We start from the raw sequence: 15,067 nt of genomic DNA on the forward strand, positions 1-15,067 counted from the left end.
TTGATTTATGCACTGCCTCCAAAACACATTTTAAGCATCTATATCTGGCACATATACATAACTCTTTATACACAGCCCATACGCACATCATGGTGTTCCTGACCAGCATGTCACCAGTTTACGTACGATACCTTACAAGAAAAAAAACTTTCATAGTACAATAATATGTATGCAGTTGATTCAGTATAGGCCAAGACTAGAACAGGGTTAAAAAAAGAACTAGATAAATTCATGGAGGATAGGTCCATCAATCGCTATTAGCCGCAATGGACAGGGATGGTGTCCCTAGGCTCCGTTTGCCAGAGGCTGGGAGTGGGCACATTCAGCACCCACGGAGTCAATGCCTATGCAGGATGCAGTTTCTGATCGTGCAGCTATCGCCCAGGATCAACTAAAATAACTTTTTAAAAAGCTTATAAAAACTATTATATATAATTAGGCTAATTTGACCTTAAAACTGAGAAGATCTTAGAAAAATCATTAAAAAAACAAATACTATTATTGTTTTCCCCTCCCTCAGGCAGACCAATGATTCTTATGAGTGCTGATTTAATTTTTCTTTCATTCCAATTAGTTTTTGGAGGCATTTTTTTCAAGAGACTACCAGACAGAAAAACAAAGCAAAGCAAAATATTCTCTCTTCCTATTTTTTATAGTCTTCTCTCCTTGTCATAATATCTTCACTTGATATTACATGTTGTAAGCAGAGGCAAGAAGATGGTCAGACTATTGCTAGGGGAAAATTTTTAAAACTATGCACTAGAATATATTTGTATGACTTTTACTGATGTTCATGTTAGTCCTGAAGCTAAACTCTTAAATATTCCTTTGAATAAGTCTCCAATTAAAGATGGCAATCATAGCAACTTTCTTGATGCCCCTTGATTTTCTTAAAAGATCTCACAGAATTAATCGAAATTTTCATATTAGAGGGACTGGTAAAGATCAAAGGATCTGGCCTAGATGCTTCCCCTAAAAGTTATGAGGGTGTCCTCTTCCCAGCGCCAACCATTTTGTGCAAGCTCATTTATAGGTGCCCAATCCAGTAGGTGAACTCTGAGTACACTTTCTAGATGGGGTCCTGCAGGCGAGTTTGGCAGAGCAACTCCTATATTCCATGGTTCATGAATCACTCTGGGACTGGGTTGAGGCAGCAGCAGAAACCCAGTGCAGATACCCAGAAGCAGATACATAGGTGCCTAGGGAACATTTACTGAAAACATTTAGATGCCAAATGAGTTTAGGCACCTGCAGGTTCAGGGGCACACTTACGGGACTTTTGTGAATCCCAGTGGGGCCTGATTCTGGGATTTAGGCATCTGAAGTGTTAGTTAGGTACCTACATTATTTTGTGAATCTAGACTCTGGATGATATATATTTCCTTTACCTTCAGACTACCATAAACTAAGGGCTTGTCTACACTGTCGGCAAATCCGTACCTGTGAAAGATGTAGCTATATTGAACTAACCCCTGGTGTAGGCAGTGTAGGTTGATGGAAGAATTCTTCCATTACTCTAGCTACTGCCTCTTGGGAAGGTGGATTGCCTACATCTACAAGATAACCCCTTCCCTTGGTATAGATAGGGTCTACACTGAAGAGTTACAGCAGCTGCAGCTGTGCTGCTGTAGTATTTCAAATGTGGACAGGTCCTAAGAAATGTGTCTCAACACTCATGGCTTGTCTACCTGGGGATACTAGGGAAGTTAAGACAAATCAACTAAAGGTGAGAAGTCAATGTGCATACATTAAAGTACATTACTCCCACCCAGATGGATGTTCTGTTTCAGGAGTAAAGTAGCCTTAGTTACCTGTGCCTTAATCTTCCTCCAAGAAGGATTAATATACAGCAAACAAGTAAGACCACTTTACTTGTGATTGAGAGCTTCAACGTGGGTGGAGGTGGGGTTAACACACTTTAATTTATGCCCATTGACTTTTCACTTTTAGTTGATTCTCCTTAACTTCTCTGAGCGTCCCTGTGTAGACATGCCCTCAATTTACAAGCCATTTGGACTAAACCATATTTCCCCCCACAACACCATTTTCCCCATTCAAATTGATCTATAAATTATGTATAAATTATTTTGACTACTTAAGAATTCCCAGTTATCATTTTGAGGTTTGACAGGTTCTTCACCCAAGATCAGGCCCAGTATTATTAAAATTACAGTGTAGTTGGGAACTCCGATGTGCACAGTTGCAACACTCACACTATAGGAACTCTTCTATACTTACAATAATTTATTAATACATTTAGCAAAGTCACAAACACTCAAACCCAGTAAGGTGGACAGAGATAATACAGAATGTACATCTGAACATTCATATACTCACACATCCCTTGCAGATGAACTTGAATTGTTAGCCATTATCTTCCTCATCACCTTTCTCCTCATCAGCAGTTGCCATCATTCTGGCACCTCCCAAAGGCTACATCTCTCCCCCCCACTCCCACCAGCTGGGATACAGCTTTTATAAAATGTTACACTGATACCACTGTGTCTAATACATATTCAGTAGGGGGTTTTGCCCTCTTCCTTATTCCTCATGCTACTAATGTTGGGGGTCATTCTCCTATAGATTAGCATATTAATGATCTCAATTTATTATCAAGTACTTCAACTTGTTGCCATGGCACTCCTGTGTTCAGACATCTGCGGGCATTCTATCCAAAAGCTGGTGTTAGCTCATGTTCCTGCGGTTGGCTGATGTCATGATGGACAAAATTCCCCCTCACACTCTGTTCCCCAAAACTTAGGGATGACCATTAGGTCATTTACCTGTGTCATAGTTTATAGGTCTCAAGCCTTATGCTAGCTGCTGAAGCCAATGTGTTACAGGATACAGGAGTGTAGATTCCTTGCATTATTGCTGAATATAATGAAGGCAAGGCAGTAAATATAATGAAGCAGAGCTAGCCCCATGGGCTACAAAATCCAAGGAGACTTCTATGGGAAGGAGAAAGTATGGCCTTATCAGGCAACCTGAGTTCCATTCCTGCTATGTGACCTTGGGCAAGTCCTTCACCCGTCTATGCTTCTGTTTCCTCTCTCATCCTTTGTCTGGCTTGTCTATTTAGACAGTCCCTCCTCTGGAGTGCTTACAGTCTACTACTGCTAGTATTATTATTGGTAGTAATTATTTATTTGTATTATTGTAGGGCCTAAATATGAGGTGCCACCTTGTGCTAATCACTGTATAAACACTTACTGTGTGTTTGTACAGTGTCTATCACAAAGGGACCCCAGTCTTGGCTGAGGACTTTATGTGGTATTCTAATTCAAATTATTATTATTAACCACAACAAGGCCATTGGGCAATAGCTATTGTTTAGTGACCTGCATCACTACTTCTGTTTCTTTGGTACTAAAAATTATTTCCCCAATCTTGGCATGTGATTCAGGAACTGTCTCTATTACATGTATGCCAGGTACTTCTGAGTGTATAGAGACAGGCTCTTTGGTGTGAAATATCATGCACCAATATATCCATAAGTCACAAGATTGGCAGGTCAAATATGATGAGTCAGCTTCTGGTTGGACTATGGAAGAAAGCTATTTCCTGATTGGGAGACAATGTATTTGACACAGGGAGGCAATGTATTTGACACAGGGACAGGATTCTGTATATCTAGTATAATTAAGAAGTATGTATGTTCTTGAGAAGGGGAAGCTCGCTCCTCTCTGAGTTAACACTGCTCTTTCAGCACTCCATCAAGCAACTCTGTGTTCAAAACGAGGTCTCTAGCCAAATGGTGTCTGTTACTGCTCTAGGAGCCTATTTGTTCTTATATATTCCCCAAACCCATTATACTCTGTTACAACCATGTCCTTGAGGCTATTATCCAAAATCCCTACCCAAGCTATGTGACTCCAGTGTCAATCAAAACTACACTATCACCCTTGGATTGGTGTTATTGTGTTTGCTTCCATAAACAAAAAGGGAGCCATTTGCTACTCCAAAGAGCCCCACTCAAAGTTTTTACATTTCACAAGGATGTGTTTGAGACAGTAAGCACTCTAAACTCCCTAATCAGGGGCCATGATATAATGATTGTCAAAATGTCCGGTTAACATCACATGATACTGAGTTTTGTGGCTCTCCTGTTGATGTTATTTGTACATCAGTAGTGCCCAAAGGCCTAAATCAAAATCAGGGCCCAATGGATGTTGATTTGTTCTGTGGAAACTCTCTTCTCTGTCTTAAATTTCATTACTAAATTTGTAGTTGCATCATTTACCTATTCTTTGAGCCAAGTGCCATGCAGTAGGTGTACCTGTTCTGCTGTGTACAATAGTAACGGGGAAAACAAGAGAGAGGCATGACTTTTTTATTGTCAGCTCTGACCTAAATAAAAGATGAATGGTTTCTTTTATAATTTGTCTTAAACCGAGCTCCACATGATAGATGACAGTCTCCTTCACGATCTTTTCATTATTGCCAGGGAATCTTGAAAAGGGAAGAAAACTGTAGAGACTGTAATGCAGTACATTTTAAGGGTATGTCTTCACTACCAACATTAAAGCACTGCCGCAGCAGCGCTTTAATGTGGCTGTGTGGTCGCATGTGGAGCTCAGTTTAAGACAAATTATAAAAAACCCACCCCCGTGAGGGGAGTAGCTACCAGTGCTGGGAGCATGGCTTCTAGTGCTGGTGCACTGTCTACACTGCCACGTTACAGCGCTGAAACTTGCATCGCTCAGAGGGGTGTTTTTTCACACCCCTGAGTGAGAAAGTTTCAGCACTGTAAATTGCCAGTGTAGAGATGGCCTCACATCTTGACATGTGCTTGAGCCTCATGGAAAAGGATTCAAGTCACTTGGAAGTTTATTCAGTTTTGAAGGCTGGGCCTTTTCTGAAATCTCCTACTTTTGCTGTAGTACTGATGCAGCTCCACCAGCACTAGCAATGGTGGGAAAACTAATATAAGATCTGGCAAAAAAATTTTTAGTACAACGTTGACCGATTCGGAGTGATTAAACACTGCTGTTCCCAGTCGACGATAATACTTCCATTGTTACTACCAATAGTGGAAAGATAAGTACCTCAGCCAAGGGTAGAATATACTATGAATATGCAAAGGAAAAATGGTGACAACCTGCCTAGTTTCTGTTATTAAGATAACCTTTGATAGGATGAAATATTTCTTTGTTCTGAATGTACAGATACATTCTGCCTTCCCACAGAAAATGGGGGCAAGAGGCAGTGGTCTAAACAGAATTAAAATGGTTTGCGGAGCAGTAGATAAGTTATCACTGGAACAGTTGTACAGAAGAAATCTTTTCTGTCATGGCTTGTAAGTGAATAAATAGTAAAGATTATGGAGGATTTTCCCTCCTCTTGATGCATTGGAGAACTATGTGAATGAATATCCTAGCATTGATTAGGAGACTGCTCAGTCCAGTGGTTAGAGAACAGAACAGACACACTGGGTTCTGTTCTAGCTGTCCTACTGATTCACTGCATAATTGTGAGCAAGTCAGTTAACTTCACTGCACGTTAGCTTTTGTGTCTTTAAATCAGTGGGACTATTTGAGAAGTAAGGTACTGCTCATGTACACAAGAGTGACAGAATTTGGCCCAAAGTAAAAAAGCTAAAAATTAGTGGCAATTTTAAGTTTTGTATTTATTTCCTGCTGTTGTGTACTAAGACATTTCTAGCATTACATACGGCATTAAATATATGTTTATGATAGTTTAAATTGTGCTATGAAAACTGAAAATTTTCTCTCTGAAAAATAGTACTCTTTCTGCAGGGAAAAAGATACACCTTAAGGCCCCAGCCTTGCAAAGACTTCCATACATGCTTAGCTTTTAAGCAAGTGAGTGATCCAACATATACATCAGTCTTTGTGGTAGTGAGATATTGGTTATGATGCAGGCAGATCCTTGGTGCATCACAAGGGGACTCAGTTCTTAAATGTGTTATTTGAATTTTGAAGTTTAGATTTAGTCCTAAAAGGATGGTGCGTGTGTGTGGGGGGGGGGGGTTTAAGATTTTGGCACAGTATATCTGCTGGGTAATTGACTACATTTTATTTCTATACTATTCTTTCAATACAGAGAATATAACCTTTGTGCATTTGTTTCAGGTATAATTAAACGAAGTTTCAGTGCTTCTGAAAGACCACCTCAGACAAGGTATGTACAATTTTAGGTTTCAAAAATCAGATTTGATCATCGTTATTTTGAATTCCAGTTTGGATATTCCACAAAGAATTTTTTCCAGTTGTTCTGGATAAAACTTTTGTGGAGTGTCTGCAAACGTGTTAATTACCTCAAGCTAACTGGCAATCAATTAACTTGAGGTAAAAACTCTACTGTCAACATACTGTTATAGATTGTCTATGCACAGAAGTTGCACCAGTTTAACAAAAGGTATGACATTAAATTCATTTAATTAAACCAGTGCAGTTTTATGACTGGACACCTTTATGTCAGTTCCAACTAGAGCTGGTAGAAAAATAAAATTTTTTATTTCTGCAACATATTTTGAACAAAGCATATTTTTGGTGGGAAAAAATATGCATGTGTGTGTATTTAACTGTGCACACAAGTGTCTTGTCCTTTGAAGTACTCTAAACCAGCTAGTGCTTCTTTACAAAATTAGATGAATGTTTTGGGAAATCCATGATCTGATAAAATAGGTTCTCCTGTTGCTGTTAACATATAAATGCCTTCTTGGTCTAGGGAGGAATGAGCACCAGGAAGGGTACCAAGAGGTCTTGAATACTATTCCCACATCTTTGTTAACTGACCTTAATAGTATGTAGACCTTCACAATCCTTTTTAGTGAGGCATCACACCACTCCTCTGAGATGGGCCAACATTGTTACCACCCTTTTACAATGGAATAACTGAGGTTATGCAAAAGTTATGCAATTTGAGGAGGGATAGCTCAGTTATGCAATTTGGGGAGGGATAGCTCAGTGGTTTGAGCATTGGCCTGCTAAACCCAGGGTTGTGAGTTCAGTCCTTGAGGGGGCCATTTAGGGGTCTGGGGCAAAATCAGTACTTGGTCCTGCTAGTGAAGGCAGGGGGCTGGATTCAAGGACCTTTCAGGGTCCCTTCCAGTTTTATGAGATAGGTATATCTCCATATATTATTATATTATTATTATAAGATCACATACAAAGTCTTGTTAGAACCTGGAGTAGACTCTGATCAACTAATACCTTTTATCCACTAGACAAGAATGCCATCAATGCAAATTTTCTGTTCCTTATAGTCACCATAGGTAAAGTGGGGCTAATAATACTTACCCGCCTATATAAAGTGTGTTGAGCTATACTGAGGAAAAAGGTTTAGATAGCTGAGCGGATTAGTGAAGGTTTTATACACTGAAGAGCTGGATCTGACACTCTTTTGCTGCACGTTAAAGGCTGAAAAACCAGAAGGCAAATAAACAGAACCTTCAATATATTATTGTATAAAAAAACTCATGCTTTTTAAACCAGTCTCATGATTTATTTTTGGAACTTGACTTATAATTTCAGAAACCTGTGGTTGTCAGTCCTGTCTACTGCTTGCCAGAAACTTCGTAAATTAAGGATCATTGTTTTTTCACACTGCTGAAGCAAGTCGACCTCTGTTTGTGGGTCTTCTTTGTTTTGTTTTGGACCAGATCAGAGAAAAGCTCTGCAAAGTGGTACATGCTCCTTACAGAGGCAGGCACAATATGTTGTTTCTTTTAACATTGTTTAATCTTGTTCCCCTCACAATCCTAATTTTCATTACCCGTGACTATGGCCAGGATCACTTGCAGAGAGATATTTTCATATGAATACGGTGCAGTGTTCAAAATTATTTTAAAATGTTGATTCCTGGTCATGTAGCTGAAGCTGCTGGACTGTGCCAAATATTGGGGAGAAAGGGATGGGAGGTAGGAGATCAGGAGGAGGCATGTGAAGGGAGCAAGGGATATTTTGTATTTCCTCTATGATTTTATATTTTATTTTATTTGAAACAAATTTATCTGATTTGAAACAAGACAATATCAAACCTACTTCTGTTTTATAGAGATTATATTGGAGGCCTAGGATCAAGACCAAGACCAGGTAATTGCATGTTTATGACAACCAGACTTGCACTGAAATTAATCTTACCATTTCCAAGTTCTTTTAAATTTTGTTTTAGTTGCATATACAGTATCTCCCTCTTTTATTTCTTCAGCTTTGCTGCCTCTTGATCTGCTTCTGAGAGTACCTACGCTCATGTTCAGGGCCAACGTTAAGAAAATAGAGACATCGTTAGTGACAGGGTGGCAGTCTTATAGCCTTCCAGCTGTGGTTCTTCGCAACCTAAAAGATCATGGTAGTACTCAACAGTAACATTTTGAAGTGAAACAAATGATAGGAGAGCACAACATTATGTATGAGATAGAAACACAGTATGTGAGTGATCCTTAAGGAAACATTTTAAAAATATGAATTCCAAGAAAATTCTTCGGGGCTCTATTTTAGCATGCCTTACCCAGCGCAAATTTCCATCTAATGCAGTTGGAATTTCTCCTGAGTAGGTAGTGCTGTATAGAGTCTTTGTAAGTTACAATATGTTTGCACATATATCATCATTGGTGAAGCAGTCTTGTAGTTTCAGATGCTTTTTATTTTCACTGATATGATTTAAAAACTCTATGCTGTTACTTCATAATCTACACTGTCACCTGGATTCAGTTGTATTTGAAAGAAAAAGATTTTGAGCAATTGAAATATTGCTCTTCATAGAGACTCTTCCATGTACATATAGTAACTGTTGTTTCACAGCTTTTTGGTTATTAAGTCTGTTTTGGGAATTTTAATTACACAATACAAAACACAAATTATTGCCCAATTATAACAGTGGCTATTGTTTTCTCAAAAGTGTTGTAATTAGAGATATACAAACTCTGTGAATGCACCCTGGGGTATCCAGCTAGAATGTCTCAAAATCATAATGGTCTGTGAGACAACATAACTGCCCTTAGGGTAAATTAGAATGTTGATATCTCCCATTAGAAGGTTTTAGGGCCTAGATCTAAAGTAGACTCTAAAGCATGTCTTAGAAATACCTCCATTGCAGAGATGTATGTCTGCTCCCTGGATTTCAATTCATGCATTTATGCTCTTGAGTTGGTTTCCAGATCAGATGCACAATCTGGGAGAGCAGTTGTACAATCTTGTTTAATAAGTTTTCCTCTGAATTTTGCTACTACTACAGGGGTGGGCAAACTATGTCCTGTGGGCTGGATCTGTTTGGATCCAGCCCGTGGGATTGCCACCCCCATGGTGCCGTGGGCCCCGCGCTGCTGCTGGAAGTGGCCGGCATCATGTCCCTGCGGCCCCTGGGGGGGATGGGCGAGGGCTCCACGCGCTGTCCTCGCCTTTAGGCACCACCCCTCGCAGCTCCCATTGGCCGGGAACGGGGAACCCAATGGGAGCTTTGAGAGAGATACTCACAGGTGAGGGCAGCGCGCGGAGCCCTCTGCCCCCGCTCCCGGAAGCGGCCGCGGGGACGTGGTGCCGGCTGCTTCCGGGAGTGGTGCAGGGCCAGGGAGCCTGTCTTAGCTCCGCTACGCGCCACTGCCACCCTGGAGCAGCTCCAGGTAAGCGGCGCCGGGCTGGAGTCCGCACCCTAAACCTTTCTTGCACCCTGCACCCCAACCCCCTGCCCGACCCCTCCTGCACCCCAACCCCCTGCCCTGAGCCCCCGTCGCATCCCTCCTGCACCCAAACCCCCTGCCCTGAGCCCCCTCTCACACTCCGCACTCCCTCCCGCACCCCAACCCCCTGCCTCAGCCCTACATTCATGGTCCTGCATGCAATTTCCCCACCCAGATGTGGCTCTTGGGCCAAAAAGTTTGCCCACCCCTGTACTACTATCTAATCCCCTGAGAGTATGGATCCATACTGACAATCTGCTGATGACTAAGCTCTTTATTTAAGATCCAGAAGTGATAATGTATATGACTTGTAAATGTGCAACATTAGAAAGTCATAAATTGCAATTGATTTATCATGTCGGAATTATAGCACTTTAAATCTGATGTATATTAAAACCCCTTTACATTATTCTGGCAGGCAGAACAGTGTAGAAGGGGCCGATGTGAAAATAAGAATCGTGCCAGTGTTAAATCAATTGTATCTTCTGACTTTCTGTGAATCAATTTTTGTTTGCAGAAGACATAATACATAGTTGTATGCTTTAGTCTTTAAATGGTCTAAAGCTTGGTCAGCAATATTTTTTCTAATGATCCTTAAAGTTTGAATTAATATTTTTCCATGGAACACAAATAAATCATTATTATGCCACTATGGTTCAAAAGGTCGATGCATAGTGCTCTTTAATTAATGAAGCATAGTTACCTTTTCATTGTGTAGTCCATAAATCGGGGTTTAGTATACTCTGCTTAGTAAATAGCTCAGCAATACTAGTTCATTTAAGAAGGCTAGTAAATTTGTTTCCTATCAAGCTGCCTGTGGCTAATCTATATCTGATATCTCATTGAGGAAGGGAGGGAACAAATCACATAGGAGTTTGAGATTACTTGCTGGCTAGTTGGAGGTGTCTATGCTGTAATGGTTATTTTTGAGCAGAAGGCATAACACTGTTTACCCTTTGGCTATCATGTCTGTTTTAGGATATCTCTAGGCCTTTTTGCATTACTATTATTAATTTTTCTAATTTGGTTAAGCTATTCTTACTCTATCATCTCACCTGCCTCTGTCAAATTCCAGTTCTTCCGCAGTCTTATCTCAGGGTGAATGCTACTTCCTGATTTCCAAGAGTGGAGTTCTTTCTCTCCGTTGGTCTTTTCCACAATTCCAAACTCTCCTCCTCCCAGCTTGTCTTCAGGTTCTTACCAAGCAGTGTCTTGAAATGCCCTCTTGTCATCTTTGGGTACATGAGAGTCTCTGGATAAAGTTGAGAAGTGTGAGCAACAAGGGTGATGTTGTGGTTGGAGTCTGTTATAGACCACCAGACCAGGGGGATGAGGTGGACGAGGCTTTCTTCTGGCAACTAGCAGAAGTTGCTAAATCGCAGGCCCTGGTTCTCATGGGAGACTTTAATCACCCTGATATCTGCTGGGAGAGCAATAAAGTGGTGCACAGACAATCCAGGAAGTTTTTGGAAAGTGTAGGGGACAATTTCCTGGTGTAAGTGCTGGAGGAACCAACTAGGGGCAGAGCTTTTCTTGACCTGCTGCTCACAAACAGGGAAGAATTAGTAGGGGAAGCAAAAGTGGATGGGAACCTGGGAGGCAGTGACCATGAGATGGTCGAGTTCAGGATCCTGACACAAGGAAGAAAGGAGAGCAGCAGAATACGGACCCTGGACTTCCGAAAAGCAGACTTTGACTCCTTCAGAGAACAGATGGGCAGGATCCCCTGGGAGAATAACATGAAGGGCAAAGGGGTCCAGGAGAGCTGGCTGTATTTTAAAGAATCCTTATTGCAGTTGCAGGAACAAACCATCCTGATGTGTAGAAAGAATAGTAAATATGGCAGGCGACCAGCTTGGCTAAACAGTGAAATCCTTGCTGATCTTAAACGCAAAAAAGAAGCTTACAAGAAGTGGAAGATTGGACAAATGACCAGGGAGGAGTATAAAAATATTGCTCAGGCATGCAAGAGTGAAATCAGGAAGGCCAAATCACACTTGGAGTTGCAGCTAGCAAGAGATGTTAAGAGTAATAAGAAGGGTTTCTTCAGGTATGTTAGCAACAAGAAGAAAGTCAAGGAAAGTGTGGGCCCCTTACTGAATGAGGGAGGCAACCTAGTGACCGAGGATGTGGAAAAAGCTAATGTACTCAATGATTTTTTTGCCTCTGTCTTCACGAACAAGGTCAGCTCCCAGACTGCTGCATTGGGCAGCACAATATGGGGAGAAGGTGACCAGCCCTCTGTGGAGAAAGAAGTGGTTCGGGACTATTTGGAAAAACTGGACGTGCACAAGTCCATGGGGCCGGATGCGCTGCCTCCGAGGGTGCTAAAGGAGTTGGCGGATGAGATTGCAGAGCCATTAGCCATTATTTTTGAAAACTCATGGCGATCAGGGGAGGTCCCAGATGACTGGAAAAAGGCTAATGTAGTGCCCATCTTTAAAAAAGGGAAGGAGGAGGATCCGGAGAACTACAGGCCAGTCAGCCTCACCTCAGTCCCTGGAAAAATCATGGAGCAGGTCCTCAAGGAATCAATTATGAAACACTTAGAGGAGAGGAAAGTGATCAGGAACAGTCAGCATGGATTCACCAAGAGGAAGTCGTGCCTGACTAACCTAATTGCCTTCTATGATGAGATAACTGGCTCTGTGGATGAGGGGAAAGCAGTGGATGTGTTATTCCTTGACTTTAGCAAAGCTTTTGATACGGTCTCCCACAGTATTCTTGCCGCCAAGTTAAAGAAGTATGGGCTGGATGAATGGACTGTAAGGTGGATAGAAAGCTGGCTAGATCGTCTGGCTCAACGGGTAGTGATCAATGGCTCCATGTCTAGTTGGCAGCCGGTTTCAAGCGGAGTGCCCGAAGGGTCGGTCCTGGGGCCGGTTTTGTTTAATATCTTTATTAATGATCTGGAGGATGGTGTAGACTGCACTCTCAGCAAGTTTGCAGATGACACTAAACTAGAAGGCGTGGTAGATACGCTAGAGGGTGGGGATTGGATACAGAGGGACCTAGACAAATTAGAGGATTGGGCCAAAAAAAAACCTGATGAGGTTCAACAAGGACAAGTGCAGAGTCCTGCACTTAGGACAGAAGAATCCCATGCACTGCTACAGACTAGGGACTGAATGGCTAGGTAGCAGCTCTGCAGAAAAGGACCTAGGGGTCACAGTGGACGAGAAGCTGGATATGAGTCAACAGTGTGCTCTTGTGGCCAAGAAGGCTAACGGCATTTTGGGCTGTATAAGTAGGGGCATTGCCAGCAGATCGAGGAACGTGATCGTTCCCCTTTATTCGACATTGGTGAGGCCTCATCTGGAATACTGTGTCCAGTTTTGGGCCCCACACTACAAGAAGGATGTGGAAAAATTGGAAAGAGTCCAGCGGAGGGCAACAAAAATGATTAGGGGTCTGGAGCACATGACTTATGAGGAGAGGCTGAGGGAACTGGGATTGTTTAGTCTCCAGAAGAGAAGAATGAGGGGGGATTTGATAGCAGCCTTCAACTACCTGAAGGGGGGTTCCAAAGAGGATGGAGCTCGGCTGTTCTCAGTGGTGGCAGATGACAGAACAAGGAGCAATGGTCTCAAGTTGCAGTGGGGGAGGTCCAAGTTGGATATTAGGAAACACTATTTCACTAGGAGGGTGGTGAAGCACTGGAATGGGTTACCTAGGGAGGTGGTGGAGTCTCCTTCCTTGGACGGTTTTAAGGCCCGGCTTGACAAAGCCCTGGCTGGGATAATTTAGTTGGGAATTGGTCCTGCTTTGAGCAGGGGGTTGGATTAGATGACCTCTTGAGGTCCCTTCCAACCCTGATATTCTATGATTCTATGAATAGGGGGGCAAAACTGACCGTACATACCTATCCATAAGTGATTTAGTGAGTATTCATGACATAGCTCAGAAATCCAAGGCAATAGTTTTGGAAGGAGATATGTTTATAAACTCCAATTTCATGTATGTAACCTATTTATGCTGAAAGCCATATACTTCAGTATAATCTATACACATCCTCTTATTGGATGGTTTCACAATGCTGTAAATCAAAAAATTTACAATACAGTTGTAATATAAATGTACAGTAGAACCTCAGAGTTACAAACTGGCTGCTTAACCACACACCTCATTTGGAACCAGAAGTACACAATCAAGCAACAGCAGCGACAAAAATAAATAAATAAAAAAGTAAATACACTACAGTATTGTGTTAAATGTAAACTACTGAAAAAAAAAAGGGAAAGTTTAAAAAAAATATTTGACAAGGTAAGGAAACTGTTTCTGTGGTTGTTTCATTTAAATTAAGATGGTTAAAGCAGCATTTTTCTTCTGCATAGTAAAGTGTCAAAGCTGTAGTAAGTCAATGTTCAGTTGTAAACTTTTGAAAGAACAACCATAACGTTTTGTTCAGAATTGCAAACATTTCAGAGTTACAAACAGCCATCATTCCCAAGGCATTCCTAACGCTGAGGTTCTACTGTATTTTGCCCAGGCAAAAATATAGCACCTATGAATGCGTAACTTCCTCTAGCTGTATTTCATGAATGAATTGATACTACAGATTGAGTAGAATAACAGATAGTGATGATCTAGCTTAAAAGGAAAGCATGCAAATCTAGTTTATATGTTCATGCAATAAAATTGGAAAATTCAGCTTCTCTTTCTCTTTGTTGTAAATAATTCAATTATTAACAATCGGTTTTACATTTCTTTCTTGCCTAAATAAAATCAGCAATAACTAATTTAATACATTATTCATAATAAGTAAAAGCCTTTAAAAAGTGTTGTTGTGTTCTTAATTCTAAAACTATGAATGATTGCTTTTGTTAAAGAAAATTACTTTGAATTTTTTTTTGTCCCAATTCCTCCAATTTTTCTGTCAGACACAGTTCTGGATTATTAAACAAGAGATTCAACAAGTGCATCAGTAAAAATCCACCTTTGCAAACACAGTGAAGTAGTTACGGGTGCATGCAGCAGATGTGTGTAGTTTTTTTATGCATGCCTATTGCCTCCTATATTTGAAAAATTGACCCATAATGTGTGCTTATGTTATAACTCTGACTAAAGAAAAATTAAAATTCAAAACACTAAATTTAAAAAAAAAAGATTGTTGGTGCCTTTGTTCTCAGTGAAGATGAGAAACTGGAGACAATGCATAGGGGCATGATTTTCTGAAATTTGATTAAGAGAGAAATACTTTACAAACCAGATAAAACAATAATTTCTAAATTTGTAAAGTCTGTACTCAGTATCCTGAAACAAGCTTACTTCTGTGACCAACGGCAAAGGGTGTGTGTGTGTGTGTGTGTGTGTGTGTGTGTGTGTAAAAAACCCAATGACTTTTATGAGTACATCACACACATGTATACGTGGGGATTAAATTTCTATTTGCATTTGGTGTTTTCTATAACCCATACTCACTTT

The 15,067-nt window shown here is 40.9% G+C and overlaps 1 protein-coding gene across 1 annotated transcript in view; it reads left to right on the plus strand.

Moving 5' to 3' along the window:
* Positions 1 to 15,067, plus strand: part of NEK10 (NIMA related kinase 10) — a 168,916-nt gene that overhangs the window by 127,124 nt on the left and 26,725 nt on the right. The window contains exons 29-31 of the mRNA XM_054019936.1: positions 6,096 to 6,144; positions 8,023 to 8,060; positions 8,176 to 8,316. Coding sequence (XP_053875911.1) covers positions 6,096 to 6,144; positions 8,023 to 8,060; positions 8,176 to 8,316 — 228 coding nt within the window. The remainder of the gene's footprint in view (positions 1 to 6,095; positions 6,145 to 8,022; positions 8,061 to 8,175; positions 8,317 to 15,067) is intronic.

Source organism: Malaclemys terrapin, chromosome 2, assembly GCF_027887155.1.
Source record: "Malaclemys terrapin pileata isolate rMalTer1 chromosome 2, rMalTer1.hap1, whole genome shotgun sequence".
In the NCBI taxonomy this organism is placed as follows: Eukaryota; Metazoa; Chordata; order Testudines; family Emydidae; genus Malaclemys; species Malaclemys terrapin.